This window comes from Panthera onca, chromosome F1 (assembly GCF_046562875.1).
Source record: "Panthera onca isolate mPanOnc1 chromosome F1, mPanOnc1 haplotype 2, whole genome shotgun sequence".
Lineage (NCBI taxonomy): Eukaryota > Metazoa > Chordata > Mammalia > Carnivora > Felidae > Panthera > Panthera onca.
In genome coordinates this window covers 38250879-38276072 of record NC_138355.1, presented here as the reverse complement: position 1 = coordinate 38276072, position 25194 = coordinate 38250879, and the positions used below count along the sequence as shown (strand labels likewise).

Here is a 25194-nt window from a genome sequence, read left to right as displayed (position 1 = left end):
AAACTTATGCTTTTTTTATTAGCCCCGCCCCCAGCCCTATTAGTTGCCTAGCAACGATGCAACCAACCTCCGCAGGGCGAGGAAACTTGGGAGCTAGCGATCTTTTTGGCTTTACAGTTTTCATCCACCTTCCAGAGCCGGCGTCAGCGATTCGGATTTGAACCCGCCCCCTGGAGCCTGCGGGCGCCGGATTGGTCGATCCTCTCCAGGTGAGGACGGACGCCTGGGTGGAGGGGCCAGACCCGGGCACGTGATTTGCCGGCTACGGAGGTGACGGGACCCGGGCCACAGTCTCCCGGCTCCCGTCCGCAGCGTAACGGGGAAAGTGCCGGGGCCATTGCCGGGAGGGAGCTTAGGAGGGATCACAGGGTGAGCGACAGCTGTACTGTGCCCGGGAGGGCCTGGGCGGGAGGGAGGAGGGGGGCTACGTGCAGCCGAATGAGGTGCGGGACGGAGATGCCTTACCGTTTCGGGGAAGTGCTGGCACTGCTGAGAGTGCGGACTTTCGGGGACCGGGAGCCGCGGCTGGTGTTGGGGTTGGAGCGTTTGTGTGGTTGGTGGAAGGGCAGTGACAAGGTTCTGGAAGCAACAGGACTTTCGGTCCTCACGAGCCCCTTGTCTGGGTGTGGGGCGTGAGCACGAGGCTATTCCACCCCAGTTCGAGTCTTAATCAGCAGGTGACCTTGGGGAAGTCATTTATCACCTCTTTGCGCCCCCGTGTTCCTTATATAGACTGCGTTCCGAGGGAGGGATGGGAAGAGGGTGTGGAGCAAGGGCTTGCGAATGGGAACACCAGAGGAGAAATGGTGACGTACTAGGGTTGTCCCTGGGTCCAGTTACAGTTTTCCTTAAGGGAACATGTTTGAGATTTCCCCGTTCCTCCCGTTTTTTTCAGTCCAATCTTGCCGTTGGGCTGCAGTGACTTTATGATAATGAACTGCATCTATTTGCAACCCACCTCACCCCCAACTTCTGCCACTACTCCCCCCAGATTCTTTTTTCCCCCATGTTTATTTATTTTTGAAGGGGGGGGGGGTGACGGGCAAAGAGAGAGAGGGAGACCCAGAATCTGAAACAGGCTCCAGGCTCTGAGCTGTCAGCACAGAGACCGACGCGGGGCTCGAACTCACAGACTGTGAGATCATGACCCCAGCCGAAGTCGGACCCCCGACCAACTGAACCACCCAGGCGTCCCACCATCAGCATCTTTTTTTTTTTTTTTTTTTTTTTTTTTTACATTTATTTTATTTTTGAGAGGCAGAGAGAGACAGAGCACAATTGGGGGAGGGGCAGAGAGAGGGGGAGACACAGAATCCGAAGCAGGCTCCAGGCTCTAGGCTCTGAGCTGTCAGCACAGAGCCAGAGGCAGGGCTTGAACTCATCAACTGTGTGATCCTGACCTGAGCCCAAGTCAGTCGCTTAACCAACTGAGCCACTGAGGCACCCCTACTCCCCAGATTCTTAAACTAGAATCTGAGGTCAGGAAGGAACTTGGATGAGCCACTGACTGATTAAACTCAGTTTTTCAACCTGTAAAATGGGGGAAAGTAACAATGGTAGCAAAATATGCCTTACTGAGGGATTATTAGAAGGATTGAATTTATGTGAATGTAAACCCCTAAGTAGCATTTAACATGGAAGGTTCTAGTGCAACTGAGTTTACAGATGAGGAAACAGGGCTAGGGAGGACCTTTGGAGAAGGTCCTCCCAACTTGTTAACTGAGAGCAACAAGTTCTGGGGTTGACTCTTGGCCCCATGTTCTTTCACTGATACTGCACCTGTCCTCTTCCCTGAGTGTTTTGAGGGATGTCTCCTTCCTTCCTTCCTTCCATTCCTTTTGTCCCTTCCAGACATCTCCTGAAGAGCTGCCATGTCTGGGAATTTTGCATCTTCCTCAGAACAGAACAACAACAGCTGTGAAACCAAAACCTCCAGTCTCCGAATGTCAGAGAAGAAATGTTGTGAGTTCGGGGAAGGAGGAGGGGCTGCTCCCTCCCAGGATTTTGTCTTGGGAATAGAATTGTAATCCTTGACTTTAATGCTTGGTGGGAGTAAGCGATAATTCTTTGACAGGGGAATTTAGAACCAAATCTACAAGGGGAATTTCTTGTCCGAAACAAGGAGACCCAGTGAAATGTCTGTCACTGGAGCTAGACTGCTGGTATTTCTCTACATTTTCTTACTGCTTTCTTTAACTGCCTCGTGGGGTGGGGGTGGGGGGATGTGCACACTTGACTGATGTTGAAAGTTACACGGTGTGCAAGGCAGAATGGCAGGTGCGGGGATTACTTAGGGCTGATACTGTTAACAGTTTCCCTTTATTTGGGGGGCCAAGTTTTGTGAGGATGCTGCTCACTGTGGACATGGCAGGTGAGAGCCAGCAGTCGTTCATTTTGACTGGCCTTAGGGGAGTCAACCCTGGCATCTGACTTCTCACTCTGACGCGGGCACCCTGCTTCCCACAGGGTTAGCCTTTGCACGTTGCAAACTACTTTTCCCGCAAGTTCACTCCTCTGGGGACAGATATCACCGGAGTGTTTCCCTGCCAGTTGTTTAGACAGAGACATCAGGTGGGTTTGTAGAGAAATGAAGCATCATTTCTTCTCCCCATGCACCTGCATTCCTGACCATCATTGTAGACTGTATGGTCCAAAAGGTCCTCAAGGAATGCTAACCCTCGGCCCTGCTTCCAGATGCCCCTTTCCTTTGGAACCCTGTCAGTCAGTTCTCACTTCAGTGGTTATGCGTGTCAGCAGGTGGGAACGACAGCCAACCAGCACGAGACCTGGAATCCATCTCTCATGGTCAAAGCTTTCCCTCAGGTCTCGGCCTTGATGTCATGTCCTTGTCAGTCTCATGATTAAGGACGATGATCTCTTTTCATCTAGCGCTGACGAAGCTTGCTGGGGTTTGCGCTGCAACAGAGGCAGCCTGTTTGGATGTGACACTGGGGTTGGCACACCTCTATGATTAGGGTCTCCGTTCTCTGCCAGAGCAGGAAGCTGGGTACTGAGGGCAAATAGGAGATAACTAGTATAGCATGATGTTTGAGTGCATCCCTTCAAGTCAGACTGCTTGGGTTTGAATCCCGTTTTACTACTTCTTAGCTGTGTGCCCTTGAACATGTTGCTTATCCTCTCCGGGCCTTAGTTTGCTTATTTATAAAATGGGAATACAAATAATATCTCCCCCTAGAACGATGTGAGCCTTAAATGAGTCAATATAAGAAAGTACTTACAAGAGTGTTTCTGTAGCTGAAGTGTGTTAGTTTTCACTGGTGACTCTATTTTCATTGCATATAAATTGAAAATGCTGTGCTGGGAGCTATTTGAAAGAGCCCTGGGAAGGATTAGATTCTCAGTAAAGAATGCTTTCTCTTCTTGCTGTACTGTAACCCGGCTTTGGGGGTATGGGATGCACATCTTAAAGAGAGGTGCACACATGTTACTAGGACACTTGAGCTGGTGGGGACGCGGGCTGCACAGTGCCCAGCATCAGCCTTCTAGCTCCGCATTATTCTCCACAGAAACCTGCTACCTGCCTTTCCCGCTCTTCTGCAGTTTTTCTGCCTTGAGGGCTCTCGATAGTTAAGGAGGCAGTATTCCCAGGTCTCTTTCCTATCCTCTAGTCTCTGATTCCTGCTCTGGGCTCTGATTTCTCCTTTCCAAGCTCCACCTTCTTCTCCCCCACTGGAAGCGTCTGGGCTGTCCTGACACCGCCATCTTTCATTTACCCCCTTTTACTTCTCCCCTCGTGGGTTGGACCGGGGGACAGCTGCAGCCACAGTCAAAGGAGAAACACACATGAAAATACGTGTTAGCTGATTTCCTTTTTTTCTGTTGCTTGCCTGTGTCTTGGAGCAGGGCTCCCCTGGCTGCTTAGTGCTCACACCCAGCAGTTGCTTTATTAATAGGTCAGCCGTTATCCCCTTGCTGCCAGTTACACCTGTGTTGGCTGGCTTCGCTCCGGGAAGTGCCTGAGCTGGAGGACCGGAGAATGACTTTAGGGAGCCACAGCCTCCAAAGGAGCATTACTGGAACTTCAGCGGCTCCAGAGATGGGGGTGACAGGGAGGTTGCTGGCCGAGGTGCCTTTAAGGTGCTCAGATGACTGGCTTCAGGGCATCTTAAAGGCACCTCAGGAATTAGGCCTGTTGGGGATAGGGGTGAGTGTGGGCGTACATGCTTTTCTTTGTTTCTTTCATTCTTTGATATTTTGAGTGGGTCTGGAACAGACCAATTCCCATGTGTACCTCCATGTATCATGGAGCGTTTTTTTGCGTGTGTTCATAAATGCAAATTTACCTCTTTCTGTGTAGTAATACTTAACTGCATTATCTGCATATGCCAGCCTCCCCCTGATGCCCATTTGTGCTGTTTCCAGTTTTCCATCATCATAGACAATGCTGCAGGGAGCATGCTCGCGTGTACGCCTTTGCCTGTTTGCACAGAAATCATAGGAGGAAAGATAGACACATCTGAAATGTTTGTCAGCATTACTGGTTTATTCTCCTAAAAACTTCTACGTTGTTAGCTATTTTTAATACTTCAAAGCACATGAGTGGAAATTGGGCATTATCAACTATAGCTGCAGAACTTGGCTATTTCATGCCTATCAGTCAAATAGCAGGAGGTAATTGGCAGTTTTATGACTTTTCATACATGAAAAAAGATACTACTAATGAAATACATTTGAATAGGCTGTATATTCCAAAAATATTGGGTATATTTAGAACATACCGTGGAAGACCTTGTTCATGAAAAGGCTGGGAACCACTGACCTTCTACCTTCGAACCACCAATGCTCTCTCCACTGACCTTCTAGACCACCTCTTAGGATTAGATTAGAGAGTGTAGTCATACTTATCACATGATTGCCGTCGCCAGGTGCTGACAAGAGCTGGTGGCTGGAACTGATGCGGCTGTCATGAAACCAGGAGTCCGGTCAGAGCCCTGACTTGACCTTCTGTAGAACTGTGGGCCGAGCTGTTCACTTCCCTGGGTCTGAGTGTTTCTGTTTATAGGAGGGAGGTTATCAACCCCTCCATTCCTCTAATTATGTTCATGAGGGAGAATAAATTTAAGATTGAGAAAGGGAGGGGCACGTGGGTGACTCAGTCGGCTAAGCATCTAACTCTTGATTTTGGCTCAGATCATGATCTCACAGTTCATGGGTTTGAGTCCCGCATTGGGCTCCATGCTGATGGTGCGGAGCCTGCTTGGGATTCTGTCTCCCTCTCTCTCTGCCCTTCCCCTGCTCTCTCTCTCTCTTTCAAAATAAATAAGTAAACATTAAAAAACAATTAAAAAAAAAGATTAAGAAAGCAAATTAAACCTTATGTAAAGAAGGTAGGAGAGAATTTTCAGCATTGAAACAGCTTTCCATTATATGTCCAGGGGTATGTTTCACTGTCCCTGAAATTAATCAGCTTGAACTATCTACTCTTCAAATTAAGGTGGTAGTGGTTTTGTTTTGTAACCAGCCGGACAGAAGGTTCCTAATTTTGTCAATGTGGCAATCTGAGATAGGAAGTGTGGCTTCGTTTCAGAAACTAAGAAGTCCTGGAAAATGAGAAGCCCAGTGGTGGGAGGTGTGGTGCCTAGGGAAGTCTTTAGAGACCCCTGTTTTCTTTTGCTCTTAGCATTCTCTGACTGGTTAGGTAAACATTCAGCAGCTGGCCCCCTGTTTAGCTTCAGAGCAGCTCCCAAGTATCAGTTCATGTTCAGCTTTAGGGAGGGTGAGAGGACCTTAGGGGGAAGCGCCTAATGGGCTGGAAGTTGTGGACAAAGCAGGCCCAGAAGTGCAGGTAATGAGGCAAATCACGGGGGATTGAGAAGAGCATCGCACTGAGCTGGAGAAAGTGAAGACTCGGGAGAATTTTACTACTGAAACCCAAGGCAGCAGCTTCCGGGCAGACCTGTTAGGAGATCAGAGATCGGGGATTCACATCAGCTAAGTCTGCAGGGTGGTGTTTTTGCCTGGCTTTGTGCTCCCTATTTGTACAGAGATGAAAATCATTTGTGTTGCTCATTACCTACCTTGGAGGAGCCCCTGCTCAGGCCCAGGCATTTTCCCTGTGCACACGGGTAAAGGACTAAAGGCCAAGTCCCCTAACCCCTCATCTGGGCATCTACTCCTCCCTGACCCCTTGGGCCACTCTTTGATTTCTGGGTACTTCTTGCCAAACACCCTAAGGAAACGCTCTTCCTTCTGTGGTCTTCCTCTACCCAGGCCCTTCTGCCCACTTCTCCCCTGAGATCTGTTGAAAATGACTTTCCTGTGCAAGTAGCCCAGTTTCACTGAATTGTTTCTTAGCCTTATAGGGTCACCTTGTCTCAGAACAGAGAAGCAGCAGCGACCTGCAGGGCACCTTCTGGAAAACAGTGCTGGGAAGTGCAGAGGGGAGGCAGTTCTTTCCCTTTCCCAGCCCTGGGCAGGGCCTCCCCTCACAAGAGCCTGTAGAGCCCAATCCTACATGACCTCAGTTTGGGTCCTGGCCCAGGAGAGTGGCTGGCAGCAGTGGAGGCCCATCTCCTGCCGCTCCTCTGTGGCAGGATGGGCTGGGTGGCCGGGGTGCGGGCGCAGCCAGGCCCCGCGAGCAAGCTGCTCAGGAAGCTCCAGCTCTGTTGGGTCTGTTCTAGGAGCCAGCCCAGCTCTGCACTGGAGACTCTCCAGACACAAGGCGTGTCTCCACAGCCGGATCAACCTTGGGTTACCCGACATGGTTACGTGAAGGAAGGTGCCATGGTTCTTATCTTCCTAATCCTTGCCACTTTGCCCTCTCTTCCCACCTTAGGTACCTCTGTGGAGACGTTGCATATGTGGGGAAGACATATCTTGGTTTGGGTACTTCTTGGAAATCTACATGACCTTTTAATTCTCTTTTAGGAGGTTGGACTGCTATCTCCTCAGTTTGCCTTCCCAGTTTTCCCTTGGGTTTACTGAGGCTTATAAAGATTAAATCAGGTTATGGCTATGAAGTACCTAGCCCAGTGCGTGAACCTTACTCAGCCCCTAGCCATTCAGTTCTGCTCTTTCCCCCCCTCTAGCATGGGCCTCTTACATGACCAACTCCCCAACGCTCATTGTTATGATTGGCCTGCCAGCCCGGGGCAAAACCTACGTGTCCAAGAAACTCACACGCTACCTCAACTGGATTGGAGTGCCCACCAAAGGTAGGTGCAGGTCATGTATCCCTTGGGAAGGGAAATGATTAGTTCTTGGGCCTCCCGGGCCTCTGGGCGATTTATTCTCCTTGGCATCAAGGTTACAGGGTGCTCCTGGCAGAAATAGTGGTTGCTTCCTGATTTACTGGATTTATTCCCTGTTTACAGACTTGTTTCCTTTTGGCCTGGGTGGATGGGCCTAGTTTTAAGGGAATGCCTTTGGTAATATAGGGCTTTGCATTTTCAGAGCCCTTCCATGTATATCATCCTGCCTCATCCTAGCAGTACCCCTGTGAAATAGCCAAAGTGACTGAGGAAATTGAGACTCAGGCAGTTTAAGACTTGTTCAAGGTCTAGTAAGTCTGAACTTGAATCTAACTTGACTCTCAATCTGGTGTTGTTCCCAACATACCATGGTGCTTTTTTCATTTCCTTGGCCATTCTGACAGTAGACCAAGAAGTCCCCTTTGGTGGGACCATTGTGTTGTTTCACTGCTGAAGGCTGTTGGTGTCATCTGCAGTGTTTAATCTTGGGGTATATCGGCGTGAAGCAGTCAAGTCCTATAAGTCATATGACTTCTTCCGGCATGACAACGAGGAGGCCATGAAGATCCGCAAGTGAGTCCTCTTAGGCCTGACCTCCCAGCCAGCTCTTTCTCTGCCATCACAAGACTAGATGTGACAGGGCTCGGTTTTCATTTCAGTAAACATCCTGTGGGGCTTTTAACTGGAAGTTGTTTGGTGGACGGGTCATAGCGGGTTTGGGAGGTAGAACAGGCTCAGGGAGATGCATGTGTGTTTGTGGGGTAAACCTGCAGAGGGACGCTTGGTACGCATGGGGCAGAGGAGGGAGAAAGGTGTGGGGGGGGGGGGGTGTAAAAACTTCAGGGGAGAAGTTGAAAAGTCTAGTTAGGGAAAATGTTTGACCATTGGGAAAGCCGGGCGGGAGGGGATGTGACTCCTATAGCAACCGAGTCGTTCACGTCTCTGACCTTGGTCTGGTGCTGCTCTCGCTGATGTCCTCTGTTCTCACGGCAGACAGTGCGCTCTGGTGGCACTGCAAGATGTGAAGGCATATCTTACGGAGGAGAGCGGGCAGATCGCGGTGAGCCTTCCCTGCCCCTTCCCCATCCTGGTCTCCACCCTTCCAGCAGTGTGGCTGCACGGCCTCACGTTGGGTCTGCCTCGGTGGGATTCCCAGTCTCTCTTCCCACTCATCTACTTTGGGGCCTCTCTTCTCAGGTGTTCGATGCCACCAATACCACTAGGGAGAGGCGGGACATGATTCTGAACTTTGCCAAGGAGAATTCCTTCAAGGTAGGAACCTGGCTTCATGCTGGGATGAGTGGAGGTAGGGAGCCAGGAGGGACACGTGAATCTCTTTGACTCTGGTGTCTGAGGACCGGGTTGGCTCTCCCTTTTCTTTTCTTGGGGAATACCCCCAGTCCTTGAGTGTTTTCTTTCAGGTCCTTTCTCAGCCCCGTAGCCTGTATGTCTGAGGCCCCGGGGATGTGGTAAGAGCTATTTTTAAACGAAGAGGCCGTGGAGGCTGCTCTCATGAAAGAAAATCCTGGAGGATGTGGTGACTGGGGTGGGGCAGGTGTGAGCACATGCTGTTAATTAACAGCCCGGCCATTTTGGACTCATTTATCACTGCCTTCTCTCCCTGGCCAGGTATTCTTTGTGGAATCTGTCTGTGATGATCCTGATGTCATTGCTGCCAACATCCTGGTGGGTGACTCCCCTGCATACCGCCACCTCTCTATCCTCTCTGCCACGTGTTATGTGTGTGTTGGTGGCTGAGCGGTGAGAGTCAACCGGGTAGTGAAAGAAATAGACACGTTTAACACTACAAGCTGATCGTTTTAATCTGCCGGAGCACCATTTTATACTTCCACACCCTTCCCTTGGGAGGCGAAGCTGAGGCTTTGAGGAATAAAGTAAGAACTAGTTGTTGAATGGAAGCCAAGACTTAGACGGTAGGAGTTTTGGCCCCGCGTTCTGGGTATTAGCTGGGTGCCGAGACCTCGGTATATCCTTAGAGTGGATCCGCCCCTTCGCTGTCTGTCAGGGCCGCCGTATAGGAAGTTCACCTGCCCACTAACTGTCTGCCATTCAGGTCAGCGCTCCGTGCACCGAATGCCTCATGCTCTGTACTGTCACAGTGTAAACCAGTGCTCATTTGATGGGCTGTGCTGTGCCGTGTAGACATGGTGTCATGGCAGTGCCCTCCTAGCAATGTGGGAACTTGGGACCATCTCAGAAGAAGCATCTGGTCCAAGTCAGGTCTGCATCAGATCAAACACCCTATTCTGAGTGGTTGTGTAGAGAAATGGAAGCCCATTCTGTTTTCCTGGCAGGGCGCATAGAGGGATTGGGGCCCAGGAGCATTTTCAGCTGCGTGACTGCCTCAGTCCTTCAGCCAAGGGCAGGCACATGATTCCCCAGTTGTCTTTCCTTTCTTGGTTGCCAGGGTCACAGGACAGGGAGGGGGCGCTCAACGAGTGGGGATTGCCAACACTCTAGTGAAAGGGCCCTTCTGTGGACTTCCTTCTATTTAGCGCTGGCTGTTTATGGGAGGGCTGTTAAGGGCAGACCTCTGACCAGGCCCTATTCTTCCTGTGATTCCAGGAGGTAAAGGTGTCGAGCCCTGACTACCCTGAAAGGAACAGGGAGAATGTGATGGAGGACTTCCTAAAGAGGATCGAGTGCTACAAAGTCACCTATCGGCCCCTTGACCCAGACAGCTATGACAAGTAAGGTTTAAGGCCATGGTTTGAAGGGCCTGAGGCTGGGGTCTCATTTGAGAAAAGAGCCTTTCTCCCCCTGTCCTCAAACCTTCTGTCTGACAATCCAGACCTGTAATGTTTACATCCTTCCAGAGAAACAAGGTGTGGAATTGTGGCTTCGATGTGGGTCACGCCTTACACTTGAATAGTGAGGTGTCTTTTACCACCATTCTTCTTCTCTCTTCTCTAAAACAGGATTTCTCAGTCTCAGCGTTGCTGACGTTCTGAGCTGGCTAATTTTTTATCAGAGCAGTAGGGGGCTGTCTCGTGCACGGTGGGATGTTTAGCAGCATCCCTGGCCTCCCCTCACTAGACATCAGTAATACTCCCAATCTGCCTCAACCTAAAGTGTTCTCAGACACTGCAGATGTCCCTGGGGAGCACAGTCACCCCAGGTTGAGGACCACTGCTCTGGATCCATGGTTCTCATCTAGGGTGTTGTAGGAAACCCCTCAGAGAGATGTGTCATCGGTTTTTGAAAAATTTTTAAAGTTTATTGCGTGTATATATATTGTGTAATGTGTAAGAAGCATCTACATATATATGTGTATATATATATATATATATACACACATATATATGTTACATGTATCGCCCTAACATTATGTAGAAATATATGTTCATATAAAATATGACATGCAGACATGTACAAATATGGGTAATGTATATATACTGTTGTTTTACATATAAATACACATAATACGAGTAGATACAAACAAAAATTTATAATAAACCCAAATATATGTTATATATAAAACATGTGTGTAGGTGTATGAATATGCATATGTGTATATATACCTGTATGTATATGTATATGTATACACACACAGACACACGTGTCTGTGTGTGGATATATAGCACGTAAAGTCCTTGCCACTCCTGGCTCACCAGAAATGTCTGGTTGGGGCCAGCCATTATTACTGTGCCAGTGTCTGTTAGCAATGTAGTGTGTAGTATGGGATAACTTGATATGCACGAGGTACGAGAGCTATAGTAAAATGTCAGGTCCGTTTTGGAGAAAGATGTGTACCCAGAAACCTGGGAGAATGTGGCCTTTGGCAAAGTATGTAGTCGAGGCAGTTAACAGCTGTGTTCAAGAACACAGCCCTGCAGCCAAGCAAGTGGCGACATAAGTGTGCATAGCCCATCATTCGGTTGTGTTAATGGTCTGCTTAATGTTTGGAGTCTCAAAGTTCCTTCAAGTAGATTGCCCAGAACGTTAGTATTTGGATGTGTTCCTTAATTTAAAGGTTGAAAAGCACTGTTCTAGATAGGGTGTAATAGTATATTCTTCATAGAGGTCCTATATAGAATAACATTCTAAAAGTGTGTGTGTGTGTGTGTGTGTGTGTGTGTGTGTGTGTGTGTGTGTGTTGGTAGGTAGGGTTTGGGTGATGTTTATTTACATCGTTACACATTTTTTTGGAAAATTTTTTGGAATGAGCATGGATCATTTGTGAGACAAATTCTCTGATGGGGCAACAGCTGTGGAAGTGCCTCTGAGAGAGGCTTGGTTCGGTCGATGCAGGAATGTAGAGAGATTTCTAAGATTCTGCTGCCTCCTGCCCTCCCTGCCAGCGAAGCCGTTCTCGCTCCCTCAGATGGGGAATGTGCTTCTCACCAAACTTCAGGGTAGCAAAATTGTCACATCACCTAGTCTAGCCCCTGAAGGAAAGTCTGGATTCTTTGTATCGTACCTGTCTACACTGCATGGCACAGTATAGGCCCTGAAGAAGTGGTAGACTGGATCTGAGGTGTAACCCGTCTCTTACCGCTTGTTTCCTTAAATGTGAGTTGGCTCTGATAGGAGAGGAGGAAGAGCTGTCTTGAACCCGAAAGTGGCTATGGGAATCCTTCCCTTCCCACTGTTATCCTCAGATTTTCATTCGCAGGGATTCTCTTTTCTCCTGCTCTGTCCCAGGGATCTTTCTTTCATCAAGGTGATAAATGTGGGCCAGCGATTTTTAGTGAACAGAGTCCAGGACTACATCCAGAGCAAAATAGTCTACTACCTCATGAATATCCACGTGCAGCCTCGCACCATTTACCTTTGCCGGCACGGAGAGAGTGAATTCAACCTCTTGGGGAAGATTGGGGGCGACTCCGGCCTCTCGGCACGGGGAAAGCAGGTGAGTGGTTCGGCGGCAGGCTGAAGTTCCCAGGCTTAGGGTTGGAGGAAGGGCATGGCAGAGGTCACGCCTCTTATCCCATTACTTCTTCCTAAATCCCATTGGGGCTTAGCCAAGCAAATGATGAAGACATTTTCTCATCCACTGATTCTGTGTTGTAATGTGGGTAACTTAGAACCACTTCTGCTGTTCATGGGACCGTCAGATATCTCTTGGGCACGACTTGTGTCCCTAGCACAGTACAGGATGCTCCAGTTGAAGTTCATTTCCCCGTGGGTTTATCCTAACTGTGTAGCATGTTTTGAATTTTGACCATGATCCTACGTGTTGTCTTTTACAGGCCAGGCTAGCAATCCTGTGTATGTGCGTGTGTGTCTCCTTTTAAAATTTTATCTCAAACCCCAGTTTGCCCAGGCTCTAAGGAAGTTTCTGGGGGAACAGGAGATAGCAGACCTCAAAGTGTGGACAAGCCAGCTGAAGAGGACTATCCAGACTGCTGAGTCCCTGGGTGTAACATATGAGCAGTGGAAGATTCTGAATGAGATTGATGCTGTGAGTAAGAAATTCTGATGGCTACAAAGCCAGTAAGAGTCTCTTATTCAGGCAGGAACTCAGAAGTCAGGAGATGGGCAGTTTTGTCTAGAAAACCAGAACTACCGGGTAGTAGTACGTGGGGAGGAGGTGAGAACAATTGCACCCCCAGTCAGGACTGCCTGCCTCATGCTTGAGCCCCTGTGCCAGTGATGGGCCCAAACCAGTTTGCGACCTAGCCGCTCTGGTACCTGGGGAGAGGGAAGCTCCATTTTGTTCCTTTGCCTATTTTTCTCCTGGGAAAAAGAAATGGCTAACAACACCTTACTTTCTGGTTAGATCATTTGGTCAGCTCTTTTGGAAAAGTCCTTTCCAAATTGTTCTTGGCTTTTTCTGTCCTTGAGCCCAGAAGTAGGCCTCTCCTTCTTCCCTTCCCTTCCCTTCCCTCCCCTCCCCTCCCCTCCCCTCCCCTCCCCTCCCCTCCCCTCCCCTCCCCTCCCCTCCCCTTCCCCTCCCCTCCCCTCCCCTCCCCTCCCCTCCCCTTCCCCTCCCCTCCCCTCCCCTCCCCTCCCTCCCCTTCCCCTCCTCTCCTCTTCCCTCCCTTTCATTATTATTGTATATTTTTGAATGTACATCCAAGTTAGTTAACATATATAAAAATGATTTTAGGAATAGAATTTAGTGATTTATCACTTACATATAACACCCAGTGCTCATCACAACAAGTGCCCTCCTTAATGCCCATCACCCATTTAGCCCATCCCCCCCCACCCAACTCCCCTCCAGCAACCCTCAGTTTGTTCTCTGTATTTAAGAGTCTCTTATGGTTTGCCTTCCTCTCTGTTTTTACCTTATTTTTCCTTCCCTTCCCTTATAAGGTTCAACTGTTGTGTTTCTTAAATTCCACATATGAGTGAAGTCATATATCTTATTTCAGTCAGCATAATATATTCTAGTTCCAACCATGTTGTTGCAGATGGCAAGATTTCATTCTTTTTCATCGAGAAGTAGACCTTTCTTTTTCATTTCTTTCTCTGTACCTTTTTATGCCTTCTGTAAGAATTCTCTGGTCCCTTCAGTGTCCCCTCTTTCCCTGTTTCCTGTTCCCTCTATCCTGCTGACTTTTCTTGACTTCTGACTCCTCCGAAGTAGCCGGAGCAAGCGACAGCTTAAGCAGCCACGTCCTGTCTGCGGCGGCCCTCCACCTGCCAGTGTCACATGCCAGGGCCAGTCAGCGGCAGCGCGGGCAAGCACCACAGTGCCTGGCACGTAGTGAGAGCTGGGGTTCTTCGGTGTTGTCCCCCTTGTGTGTGGGGGGATGCGTGGGCCGGTCTGCCTCCTCCAGCCGGCGTGGCTCCCTGCAGGGTGTGTGCGAGGAGATGACCTACGCAGAGATTGAGAAGCAGTACCCAGAGGAGTTTGCGCTTCGGGACCAAGAGAAATACCTGTATCGATACCCTGGCGGGGAGGTGAGACTCCCCTCACGTGGGGCAACTGCCCAGCCCTCAGTTGGGGGTTTAGCTTTAAATTGGGGGAAGGAGTGAACGTGATGTGGAGGGTCTAGAGACGGTGGTCACGGCATCGCGTCGTTTTTCCCTTCTGCCTTCGGGTCACGCTGTGTTTAATTCAGCTTAGACAGTCGAATGGCTCATTGAGATCTCCAGGGGAAAAGGTGACAGGATGTCTTCTGTGTTGACTAATTGCAGAATCAACATCATCTCTTTTACATCTTTCTTTCGTACCACTCCCTCTGTCCCACCCCACCCAAGCAGGCCTAGACCCCAAGTAAATATATGGGACATGAATGATCCCCCTATCATCTGGCGTGTTTGAGGCCATTCCCTGGCTTGAGTGCTTCGTAGTCTAGAGTTGGGAGGCAACGGCAGAGGCCCGGGGAGCCCCTAGGAGACTCTCGTTGCCTCACGTTCTGCCTGTTCCTCTGTGGGAAGGGGAAAAAACACAGGCTGAATTCAGATTTCCTCCTTTTGACCGTAGTTTTCTCGGTCCGAGTGTTGCTCTTGAGTATTCTCAAGAGATCCCAGGGCTGGGGGAAGTTAGCAGGCGACATGAAGTCGCTGAACCTCCAGGAGGAAAGCCAGCTGGGGAAGGAGAAGTGGCCTCTTGACTCCGGACCCGGCCGCCAACCTGGCTGCTGGCCTGTGCTGGCGTCTTACCCGTGTGCCCCACTTCCTCCGCAGTCGTACCAGGACCTGGTGCAGCGGCTGGAGCCTGTCATCATGGAGCTGGAGCGTCAGGGCAACGTCCTCGTCATCTCCCACCAGGCTGTCATGCGCTGCCTCCTGGCCTACTTCTTGGATAAGGGTGCAGGTGACATTTGAGGGAAGGGCCAGGGGACACAGTCATGAGGAGGGGGCTAGACTTGAGGTGGCACCAGGATCCTGGGCAACCGGACCTCCCCTCTTCCACTCAAATTGGAGTGCATTCTTGAGGCAGCAGCGTGGGGCTCCCAGCAGCTGAATTTACTCCGCTGGTACAAAAGCCCTCAGCGGAGAGTGGCCGCTGCTGGAGTTCCTTGATCCTCCTTGGCTAAAGGGCCAGCGTCAAGCTGACACTCCTGGCAGAATCAGGATGTTCAGTGGTCAAACATTCCCAGCTGGTTATTCGGTTACGAGGAGCGTGGTGTCTTAGAACCGTCTTCATTCTTTGGATTGGGCGTAGGACAGTTTCCGTCTGGGTAGAGCCCTGAGGAAATTGCTGGCTTTTCTGACCCTTTCCTTCGTGATCTACCTGAGCTGCTGGCAAGCTTGCAGGCCGGCCTCTGGCACACCCAGCTGGGCCCCCATGTTCTCCTTCATGGGGCTCTGGCTCCTGCTCTTACTCCTGTTTTGCCTGCGTGGAAGGATCCAAAATGGACTGATTTCCTTTCTTAGCCTCTCCGTAGCTTGGGCAGCTTCTTTGGTGCCTGTCCTGCTAATTGTCTGGGATTCAGGAGGGGGATTATACAACTCTAGGTAGGGGAAAGAAAACTCGTGGGCTGAGATTCGCCCACCAACTTGACCTTACTCCATGATAAAGCGACTTCTGGCACCCGGTCTTTCTGCTTTCAGATGAGCTACCGTACCTGAGGTGTCCTCTCCATACCATCTTCCAGCTTACTCCCGTGGCCTACGGTAACTATGAGCTAAGGAGCTGGGCAGGAGGTGGGGACCGAAGAAAGGATATTTGAATTTTGTCTGAAGTTTGTCCAGAAGTTCAACTTCATGACCCCTGTATACCAGGGGAATCCCATCAATGCCTTCCATTTTTAAAAGTATGTATGGGGGCGCCTGGGTGGCTCAGTCGGTTGAGCGTCCGACTTCAGCTCAGGTCACGATCTCGCGGTCCGTGAGTTCGAGCCCCGCGTTGGGCTCTGGGTTGATGGCTCAGAGCCTGGAGCCTGCTTCCGATTCTGTGTCTCCCTCTTTCTCTGGCCCTCCCCCGTTCATGCTCTGTCTCTCTCTGTCTCAAAAATAAATAAACGTTAAAAAAAAAAAATTTTTTTTTAAAGTATGTATGTATGTTTGTATGTTTGTATGCGGGCATATATACGTACTTTTATGGTATGCTTCCCATACTGAAACTTAAGAATTTTTCTTTGAGCTTTTTTTTCCCTGAAAGCCTGTTCTCTTTCCTCCATTTTCTCAGGATGCAAAGTGGAAACAATTAAACTCAACGTGGAGGCTGTGAACACTCATCGCGACAAGCCAACTGTAAGTATTTTCTCATAGATGAACGTGCAGCTTCCCTGCCACCTTGAGTCTTTGCACCTCTGACATCACGAGCCTGGGCTTTTGTTTATGTACAAAAGGAAAACGTGTCCAGAACTCGTGTCCTGTGTGGTCTCTTTACTTCCAAAAGGAAGAGATGTTGGAATTATTATTTTTAAAAATTAGTACCTCTTTCCTGAGTCTTCACTTGAAAGGTGGCTCCTGGAAGTCCTGTTAAATATGGAAAGTGTTTAGCTGAAGTGAAATACAAAATTTTTCCCCCAGAGAATGCTCCCTTTAGAATATAGGATCCAGGAGACCCTATACAGTGGGGTTAAGAGGAATAGATTTGTTCCTTGGTCTGTCCTGATAATCTGTGTGATCTTAAGCCCCTTCCTTTTGCGGGCCCTCTTTCACTATGGACGGTGATGCTCAAGGACCTTTAGCTACAACCCTTTAGTTTCCAGGGGCTGGGGACAAGGCTATGGCCCATGTCTTATGAGAGGCTCTGTCTGCAGAGGAGCAGGAGTGGAGGAAACTTGTGGTTACAAGCATTGTTTAACCTTGATGAGTGAGCTTTTGGCTTGGCTTTCATTTGTATGGTGTCCCTCCATTTCTAATCAGAACAACTTCCCCAAGAACCAAACCCCTGTAAGGATGAGAAGGAACAGCTTTACGCCTCTGTCCAGTTCGAATACAATAAGGCGTCCAAGAAATTACAGTGTTGGGAGCCGGCCCCTCAAGCCCCTCAGCCCTCTCCGTGCCCTGGACACGCAAGAAGGGGCCGACCAGCCGAAGACCCAAGTCAGCATTCCGGTGGTGTAACCCTATATCCCCCACCCCACCCCTGCCCCGGCTTGGCCTCCTGCCCTTGTCACTAATCACCAAGGAGTCATTTAACTTCTAGCCCCCACCCCCAACAACACACCGTGGATCTCAACAGAGAACATGAGCTCATGTGTTTCCAGACCAATCTTAGCTGTTCTCCAGTGTGAAACATCTCCCCGCCCAGGGGCAAGTTGACCAGCGGCCGTTTCAGGACATGTCCTCGGTTGGGGTGGTCTGGAGGAGGAGGAAAAGGGGTGCACTCCCCTGGGTGCTTAGCATAGCTGGCTCTGAGGTTAAGTATGCCCCATAGACTTGGTTTTTGTCCTCGGTGTCTAAACTCACTAATGTCCTTGTGTTGCTAAAGTGGGGGGCAGGGCAGAGGGGGGACACAGAAGCCCATTTTGCCTTCACTTTTGTCTCTTCAAGGTGTGCTCTACTCACGGTCCTTACTTGCCTGCTTTGTTCCCCTCCCTCATCTTCCCTTTGGATTGTCCGGTGTGATGCATGGCATTGTCATCGTGTCTGTCGAGGTGGGAAGGGGTGGTGGGCGAGACAGAAGTCAAGGCTCTGTTGATGCTCTCTCTACAGGGGGCTTCAGTGGATCGGGACTGGGGAGTGTGGTTCCCCCCCCCGCCCCTCCTTTCCTCTCAAGCCAGGTCGTGAAAGGGTCAGCCCAGGCCTCAGAACATCCACAGATGCTCTGGAGCCTACAGGTGGACATAGAGCGAGAGCTCGCACCTCGGTTCACGAGAACCAGTCTGAAGTGTGCGGTGCCCTGGGGGAGTTGGCTCTGAGCACGTGGGAAATAGCTGGGTTGGTAGTTTTCACTTCGGGAGCCAGGCACAGGGCCCTTGGCAGTTGCGGAGTGAGGTTCGGGAGACGACGGTCTCTAGCTCTTACTGGGCTCTTGTAGGGCGGTCGTGTCTTTTTCTCCCCAGTGGCTCCCCATTTGCCAACCACAGCAGCTTTCCTGCCAAGGCCAGTGACCTCTGGGGCTGTCGAGAAGGACAGAGTTAAAGAGTCACCTCTGATGGAATTGCTCAAACAACAGAGAAGAGTCCACTAGAGCTTTTTCTGATTTTCCCGTAATTTTCAACACACTCCCCTCTTTACGTTAAAAAAAATTACGCAAGAGCAGTTGTTGTTTTCTTTGTTCTAAATATGGAGAAGCCTCGTCATGAATTTAATCTCCCTCACTGGCATATTCTTTTGTCTCATCTTGCCATCCAGAAGTCTTCGGGACCCTGAGGGGTCTAGCCTTTCATTGTCCGGGATTGCCTGTTCACTTGCGTCACCTTATTTTCTCAGTAGGGCTAAACAGGAAATGTTTAGAGCAAGGAGTTCTCCTTAGCTTCTTGGTGACCCATGGCGGCATACTCCTCCCCCCCTCCAATTCTGTATCTAAAACAGGAACGTATGTGCAGTTTTCTGAGAGGGAAGTCCAGATCTCTCATGAGATTTTGTTTTAAAAGCAATGGAATGGGTCCACACCTTGAAGTTACCGATTTGCCTTTTAGAGGTAACCAGCAAGAGCCAGTTACCTGTTTGCCAAGGGTGTTTTCGTTGGGTGATAGATGACCTTTTGTCATGGTTGTCACCTAGGAGCAGTCATTAGAATCCTCTTTAGAACTTTTGAAACCTAGACGTGCCTGGGTCCACTTCAGGCTTAATACTAACTCAGAGTCTTTGGGATTGGGGTCTGGACATGCACGTATTGAAACAACTTCCCGAATTCTGATTCCTACTCCATGTTAGAACTCCTTTTTATGAAGTTGTGGGGGAGAAATACTGGAATAGTTCCTTGGACAGCACGTCAACCTAAGAATTCTGAATTCCTCTCGGCTCGGAAGGGGTGATTCTTTGGAGTTAGATGTGTGAGCAGATCAAGCAGATCACAATATTAAATGAGGTGACGCCTGTGAAGGCAGTCTGCTGTGTTCTAGAGGGTCACCCTAGGTTCTAGTCCCATCTTTAACCCTTTGTGTTGAACAGATCCCTGTGTGAATAAATGCACTTGGGTAATAGCTGGGAATTTTAAGCACTCTGGGTAAAGGCACAGAGATAAAACTTGTCGAACGATAAGGGTTATCATCATAGGCAGCCCACTTGTGACCATGAGTCCTTTATTCTTACACCCATCACGGCCTTTCCAAAGGCTGCTTGCCTAGATTCTGCTCCTAATTGCGTCTAACCTGCTATTCCTGTTTCGCTGTTACATTCTATGTACACAGTGTCTTTGTGGGGCTTGGTGGTGAGGGTGGTGGAGGGGTCGGGTACACAGAAGTAGAAGAAAAGGTCCTTGCCCTGAAGAAGGTTATATTAGAGACAGGGTGTATAATTTATGCTAAATGAACATTTGCGAAAGAGCGACACATCGAGTCTGTAAATGTAGACATTGCTGTGGAGTTCAGATTACTTCTCCTGACGTTCCTCTTGTCCTCTGGCTAGGAGACTAAAGGGGCTGGGAGGAGAGAACCCCCACCCCGCCAGGTGAGAATGAGGCCTAGGTGGTATGTGTGGCACTTTGAGAAGGTGGCCTCATCTCACTTGGCTGGCAGCATTTTAGCCTAAATGATTATTCTTTTTTTTTTTTTTTTTCTTTTTTTCCTGCTGTGCAGTGAGAGCAATTCAGAGCTCATGAATGACAAGCAGGAGCATCTTGAGCCAGAGACTTTGGATTTGGGCTGTACGTACTTTTAGTGAGAGGAGAATTCTCTAACGAGCTAGCATTGTGTTACCCTGTTGTAAACCCCACCATGGGACACACAGGTCACTGGGGAGTTCGTGCTGGCCCTCAGCCCGCCCATCGTTTCTCCACTCTCCCCCTGTCCTAGTGTGCTTCTCCCAGAAGAGGAGACTGAGGTGGGCTTACTATGCTCATGTGGGACCCAAGAAATTAGGATTTGACAGTAGCATGGGTTTCAGCGTCCTTCAGTAGATTCTAGAGCAAGATCCCTCCAGAGGAGTTAGAGCAGGAAGAAGCCAGGAGGATACAGAAGGCGTAGAGCTCTTACTCCACATTTCAGAGAAGTTCTCCTTCCTTTCTTTTCTGTCTTCCTCTTCCTTTCTTACTAAAACGTGTATTGGCAGTATATACATATGACTGTAATTGTGCCTAGATCACAGATTCTACAAAGAAAGGATGGATTCCGGAGTACCCTTTGCTGAGACTTTCCATTTCGTTGTGGGAGAAATAGGCGAAGGCTTTAGCATTTAATCTATTAAATTGTTTAGTCTAGTAAATGAGGAAAGGAAAATCGTTGTATATTTTGTTTTCTCGCTTGGAAGCCGAACGATGAATTTTGTGACAGACTTGAACGAGGAATGTAAAGCAGATTTAGAGAACTAGCTTCTCTGGTCTCTTAATCCTCAAATTAGAATTTAGCTCTTATTATCTGTTTTATCTCTGGGTTTGTTTTGACAAGGGGATTGTTTTACATTCAGCTGCAAAGCAGAATAAGAAAATGTTTTAAAAACGTGCATGGTGCTGGGGGTCCGCCCTCTCTTATTGTCTCAGGTTTGTTTGCTGTCCTTCCGCGAAGTTAGAGTGAGGAATACAATTTACTCCTATTCCTAGACTGAATGAATAGTGTTTCCTGGGAGGTTCTGGGTGTTCCTCTTTGCAACCCACAGTTGATCTGCAGAGGCCCTGGCATTTTGAAGAAACATGACATAACCTTGGAAATAAATCCGTCTTACAATCTTTCTGTGAGTAGGAGATCTAAGTTCTGGAGAAACTCATTGGTGCTTGGAGTAGCCAAAGGATGGGGAAGAGTGTCCAAGAACTGAGAGAACTATATCCGGGTTACACAGTCTTACGCACATTCCGTTGTCTTTGCTGAGTTCAGAGGCCACGTTGTGGTCGTTTGCAAGAAATGTGATAAATTTACTCAGGTTTTCTAGTATGCATTTTCCCTTGGTCACGTTTTAAATATTTTCATTTTGAAAAATATCTAACGATCGAGTCAGATTGCAGCACTGGCAACTAGATCAGGGTTGATCTCTGACTTCCCGCAGAGGTGACATCAGCCATCAGAAGTACGTCCAGGAATTTAATTTAGATGCATAGTGTCCAGAAGACTGTATCCAGTGGGAGTATAAGTATGCTCACTGACTGGCAGACCCTGGTCGAGTCTGTATGTTGACTGACTGACCGAGAGACTATGTATGGTAGGGTCCCGGTGCTGACTGACAGACTCTGGTAAGATCCATATGCTGACCGCCTGACACACTCCAGTAGGATCTGTATGCTGATGACTGACGGACTCTATTGGGGTCTGTATGCTGACAGTCTGTTTTCTAATTGTGGCAGTTAATAGTATATGCGCATCATTGTCATTCTGTGTCTGTTGCATGAGTCCTACAAAGAAAGGAAGGAAACACTCACTGTTTTTTTTTTTTTTAAGGGGGACATTCTGTACGCTATGATTTTTAATAGACCTTTCTTTTAGAGTAGCGGCCAAATCCCCACCGTTTTGCAGCAAATGATGAAAACATCACTTGTGTATGGTATTTTGTAAACTCAGCGAAGGAAATGCCTACTCAAAGCCTGAAATTGTTACCTCTGCCCGAATTCATTCCATCCATTCTCCCACTTCTAGGCAGGACTTCCCTTTCACTGCCTGTTTCTGAACCTTCTGTGTCCTCAGCTTCCCTGTTACGGGATGTAGCAGTGGCTCATGCCGCTGTGTGTAGTTGGCCATGCATTTGGCTCTCACTCATAATCTAGTACATAAAAATGCAAGGGAAGTTTTGCACTTAAAAATTGATTTTAAGAGTTGGCAGAAGTATTCTTTCCAGCAAGCCTTTCACTGGGGATCTAGGACCATTATTCACCAACTTGGTGTTTTTGTATCTGAATCGCTTGTGCACATTTTTAAAATCGTGTTGGAATAACAAAATCAACTCATTCTGATCTGGTGGCGGTTTTACTGTGGCAAAAGCAAAGGACTGATCACCAGCTGTGCCCCTTGGAGGGGGTTGGAAATGGGTGAAGGGAATGGACTGACTTGGGAACTCACGTACTAGTTATCCTGCGGATTTCCTAGCCACAGCTCTGGTGAAAAAGGAATGTGAGTCCTTACCAGCGTTCTGATTTAATCTGGTGACATTGATATCAAAATATGCCCCTCAGATCCACAGAAGGTGTGTATAACTATATTTGAAATGTTTTTTGTGTGTGCGCGTGTGTGTAGAATGGGTAAATAAAATTGGCGTGTAACTTGAACCTATCAGAAGGCTTCTGGGTTTTTTGTTTTGTATTTCGGATTGTGTTCTCCACCCACTCCCCCCACCTCCAAAACGATCTCATGCTGCTCCGTGATCGAGCCTCAGACAAGCCAAAGCCAGTTGGCAGTGTGACTGGAGTCCTTGATGGAGTCATGGCTCTCTTCCACCACCTTCTGGGAAACATGGGTAGGACGTTATGGAAGGCACGTGAACTTGAGTAGGAGTTGTGTGTACTTTTTGGCGCCTCTACAAGAATTAAGAAAAAATTAACCTTTGCCCACACCGTACTGTGACTCCCATTAGCAATGTGTACCTCTTCGTCGTAAAGAAAAAATGTGGAGATCTCTTAGAATTTAGTGGGCTGTTCCTTCTAGAATATGACCTGCCTGTTTCTAAAGCGCTTACAGCCGAAGGGATAAAATGGCATTTATCTTCTGAGACAGGAAAGATAGGTGGGATTGTGTCACTGTCTCCTGCCTCATTCCTTGGTACCCTCGCAAGGAGCAGGAGCTCGTTAGACATGCAGACTCTCCGGCCCCGTCACAGGCCTCCTGAATCAGAATCCTCATCCTCATGGGATTAGCAAGTGATTCAGATGCACATTTATCACTTGAGCAACACTGCTCTCGGGGCAAGAATTTCTCCAGAAAAAAAAAAACATTAAATCCCAGTTTATGGGAAGAAGTTGATTTGTGCTACGACCGGTTGCGGGACGGACTGGGATAACAACTGTAGAGACCCTCTTCACAAGCCAAGTTGCCCTGAATGTGGTGCCATTTTCTCGGCATGGTGTTTTGGCTGGTAGGGGCCTACGTGCTCTCCTTTTACCACAAGGCTTACATGGCTCGTATCTTGGGCATATGGCTTATGGTCTAGGTCTGGAAGGACTGCCTGGTCCAGCATGGGTACAAGGTTGGTTTCTCAGGGAAAGAAGCCCATGACTGTACCGGTGGAGTTTGGCTGAATCCCAAGGGTAAAACGGGTATGTGTGAGCACACCAGAGTGTCCATGCGTGTGTGCGGATGTGGGGGTCTGGCCTGTGGGGGAGCGGTGGAAGCGGGGGGGGGCGGGGGCGGGGATTCTGCGTTACTTTTACCGGTCCCTTTGTGGTGGTGTAATGGCTTTCTCTTTCTTCTCCGGCTCCTAGGCGGAGTCCATGCTGGCTGTGCACAGGCACTTGTCTTCCACGATGTCCCTCACGTCGCATTCCTGATGACGAGAAGTTTGAGAGGCCAGACTTCTCCAGGATCAACTATAAAGCTTGGGATGTCAGCTCCACAGGGGCTTGATCAGGAAGTTGAGCGGGGATCGGACGTTGAGATCCCCCAAAATGAGGCCTGGAAAAACATCACATTTCTTCCCCTCATGCCTAATGGAATTTCTGCTACACTGAAGAACTTCACTTCCCTGTGCCTCAAAATATCTAACAGCCTGAGTCCATTAGTTTTTATTATCTCCTTGCTGGGTGTGACCTCAGTTGGTCAATCTTGTTCCGTTTGGGCATTTAACTTCCTACCTGCAATTGTATCCCTGGCTGGCTGTTCTTTCCTGAAATGCACACGTACCTCTTAGGATTTAATTGTTTCCAAGTGAGCGGGCTGTGCTGCGCAAGCCTTTTCTGTGCTCTAAGAGCTGGTCTCTCCATCCGTTCCGGGCGAACGGGCTTGAGTACGACATACCTATGTGAGCAGTCCCTTTGTCACGTTGGAAACAAGAGACACATTCACCAGGTGAATAGACAGGGTATCTGAGAAATTCAGTCCCTGAAACGTCTCTACTGTGGTGATGGAGAAGCAGCGTCAGCTGCCTTTTCGTTTAGAGAAGGTTTTCTTGTTCCAGGCCCCGTAAGGGCAGGATCTGACTGCAAGGCTCCCCAGAATGCATACCCATCTTCTAACTTCCCTTTTCATTTTCTACCTGTATTTTCTAGCTGATGCTGGGTCCTCTCATAGCTGCAGAGGGATAATACCGTTCTCCGGTGGGTGGGAATGAAGACGAGAAAGAAAAGTAGGGCACCATTTGCATTACCTGAAGAAGTAAAGAAGGTTCCTTGGGAATCAACTCTACCAGGGAGTTCTGGCTTCAAAACAAGTGTAGGGGGACGTGACTTTCTGTGGGGTCTGTCACCGTGATGTGGTCTCTAAGCTGCCGCTGTGACTTCAAGAGCAGTCTTCTGATGCCTGCCTCTTAGCTAATTGTCACTATCGGGGTCTACTGATCAGGTCTCTTAGGTAAAATGCGGCAGGGGAGGGGCAGGGAACAAAGGGGAACCACGTCCTTGATGTATCCATCATTTGGTTTCCCTTAAAGATAAGCCAGGTAATCATTAACTAGATCAGTGGTTGTCAAATGTACAAATATCTTTGTCAGTGTGATTTTAATCTGTCACCACTCCAAAGGAGGCTATGGAACTATGGAAGCTCCAAGGGATAAATATCTTACATGCAACCCCCCACCCTTTTTTTTTTTTTTTTAAGAACAGTAAGTTTTTAGCTTTGTAAATAATTTTTCTCTTTCATGCAAATACCCACTTGCTGGACAAGAGGGTAAGTAGCAAGAGAAGTAATGAAATGCAACTGTTCCCAAACGGTTCTTTTATACTGTGGATGATACAGGGCTCTGTTTCCTAAGATGTGATGAGCTGGGCTGCAGGCAGTTCAGCATCCAGCAACTAGGAGCTGCTTTTATACGCACAAAGCTGCCTTCGGAAAGGCTCCTGACTCTGCTCTGTGGCAGGTGATTTTCATCTAGCTGCTCGTAGCTTGCTGTACTGGAACACTTCAGTTCCTGTGATGCGGGTTTCTTACCGCATCTA

At 48.7% G+C, this 25194-nt stretch overlaps 1 protein-coding gene across 4 annotated transcripts; it reads left to right on the top strand.

The window, feature by feature from the left end:
• Positions 1–90: 90 nt before the first annotated feature.
• On the top strand, positions 91–24858 carry PFKFB2 (6-phosphofructo-2-kinase/fructose-2,6-biphosphatase 2). 4 transcript variants are annotated; one of them, XM_060643993.3, is made up of 16 exons: positions 91–209; positions 1852–1962; positions 7050–7175; positions 7688–7784; positions 8205–8271; positions 8409–8483; positions 8841–8897; positions 9798–9922; positions 11877–12084; positions 12490–12636; positions 13980–14084; positions 14814–14943; positions 15684–15746; positions 16261–16325; positions 16947–17126; positions 23527–24858. In XM_060643993.3, exons 2-16 carry the CDS (start codon positions 1872–1874, stop codon positions 23590–23592), a joined length of 1602 nt encoding a protein of 533 aa, XP_060499976.1. In that variant the 5' UTR covers positions 91–209; positions 1852–1871; the 3' UTR covers positions 23593–24858. The 4 variants fall into 4 exon arrangements, with proteins under 4 accessions (XP_060499976.1, XP_060499975.1, XP_060499978.1 ...); XM_060643992.3 differs by having other exon boundaries at positions 16947–17138; XM_060643995.3 differs by lacking the exon at positions 16947–17126.
• The last annotated feature ends 336 nt before the right edge of the window (positions 24859–25194 follow it).

Bases quoted from the DNA above. Each gene is read 5' to 3' on its own strand.
- PFKFB2 (XM_060643992.3), top strand. From the start codon at position 1,872: ATGTCTGGGAATTTTGCATCTTCCTCAGAACAGAACAACAACAGCTGT. The intron at 8,272-8,408 runs GTGAGCCTTCCC...CTCTCTTCTCAG, and splicing joins AGGAGAGCGGGCAGATCGCG to GTGTTCGATGCCACCAATAC. The intron at 15,747-16,260 runs GTAACTATGAGC...CCATTTTCTCAG, and splicing joins GCTTACTCCCGTGGCCTACG to GATGCAAAGTGGAAACAATT.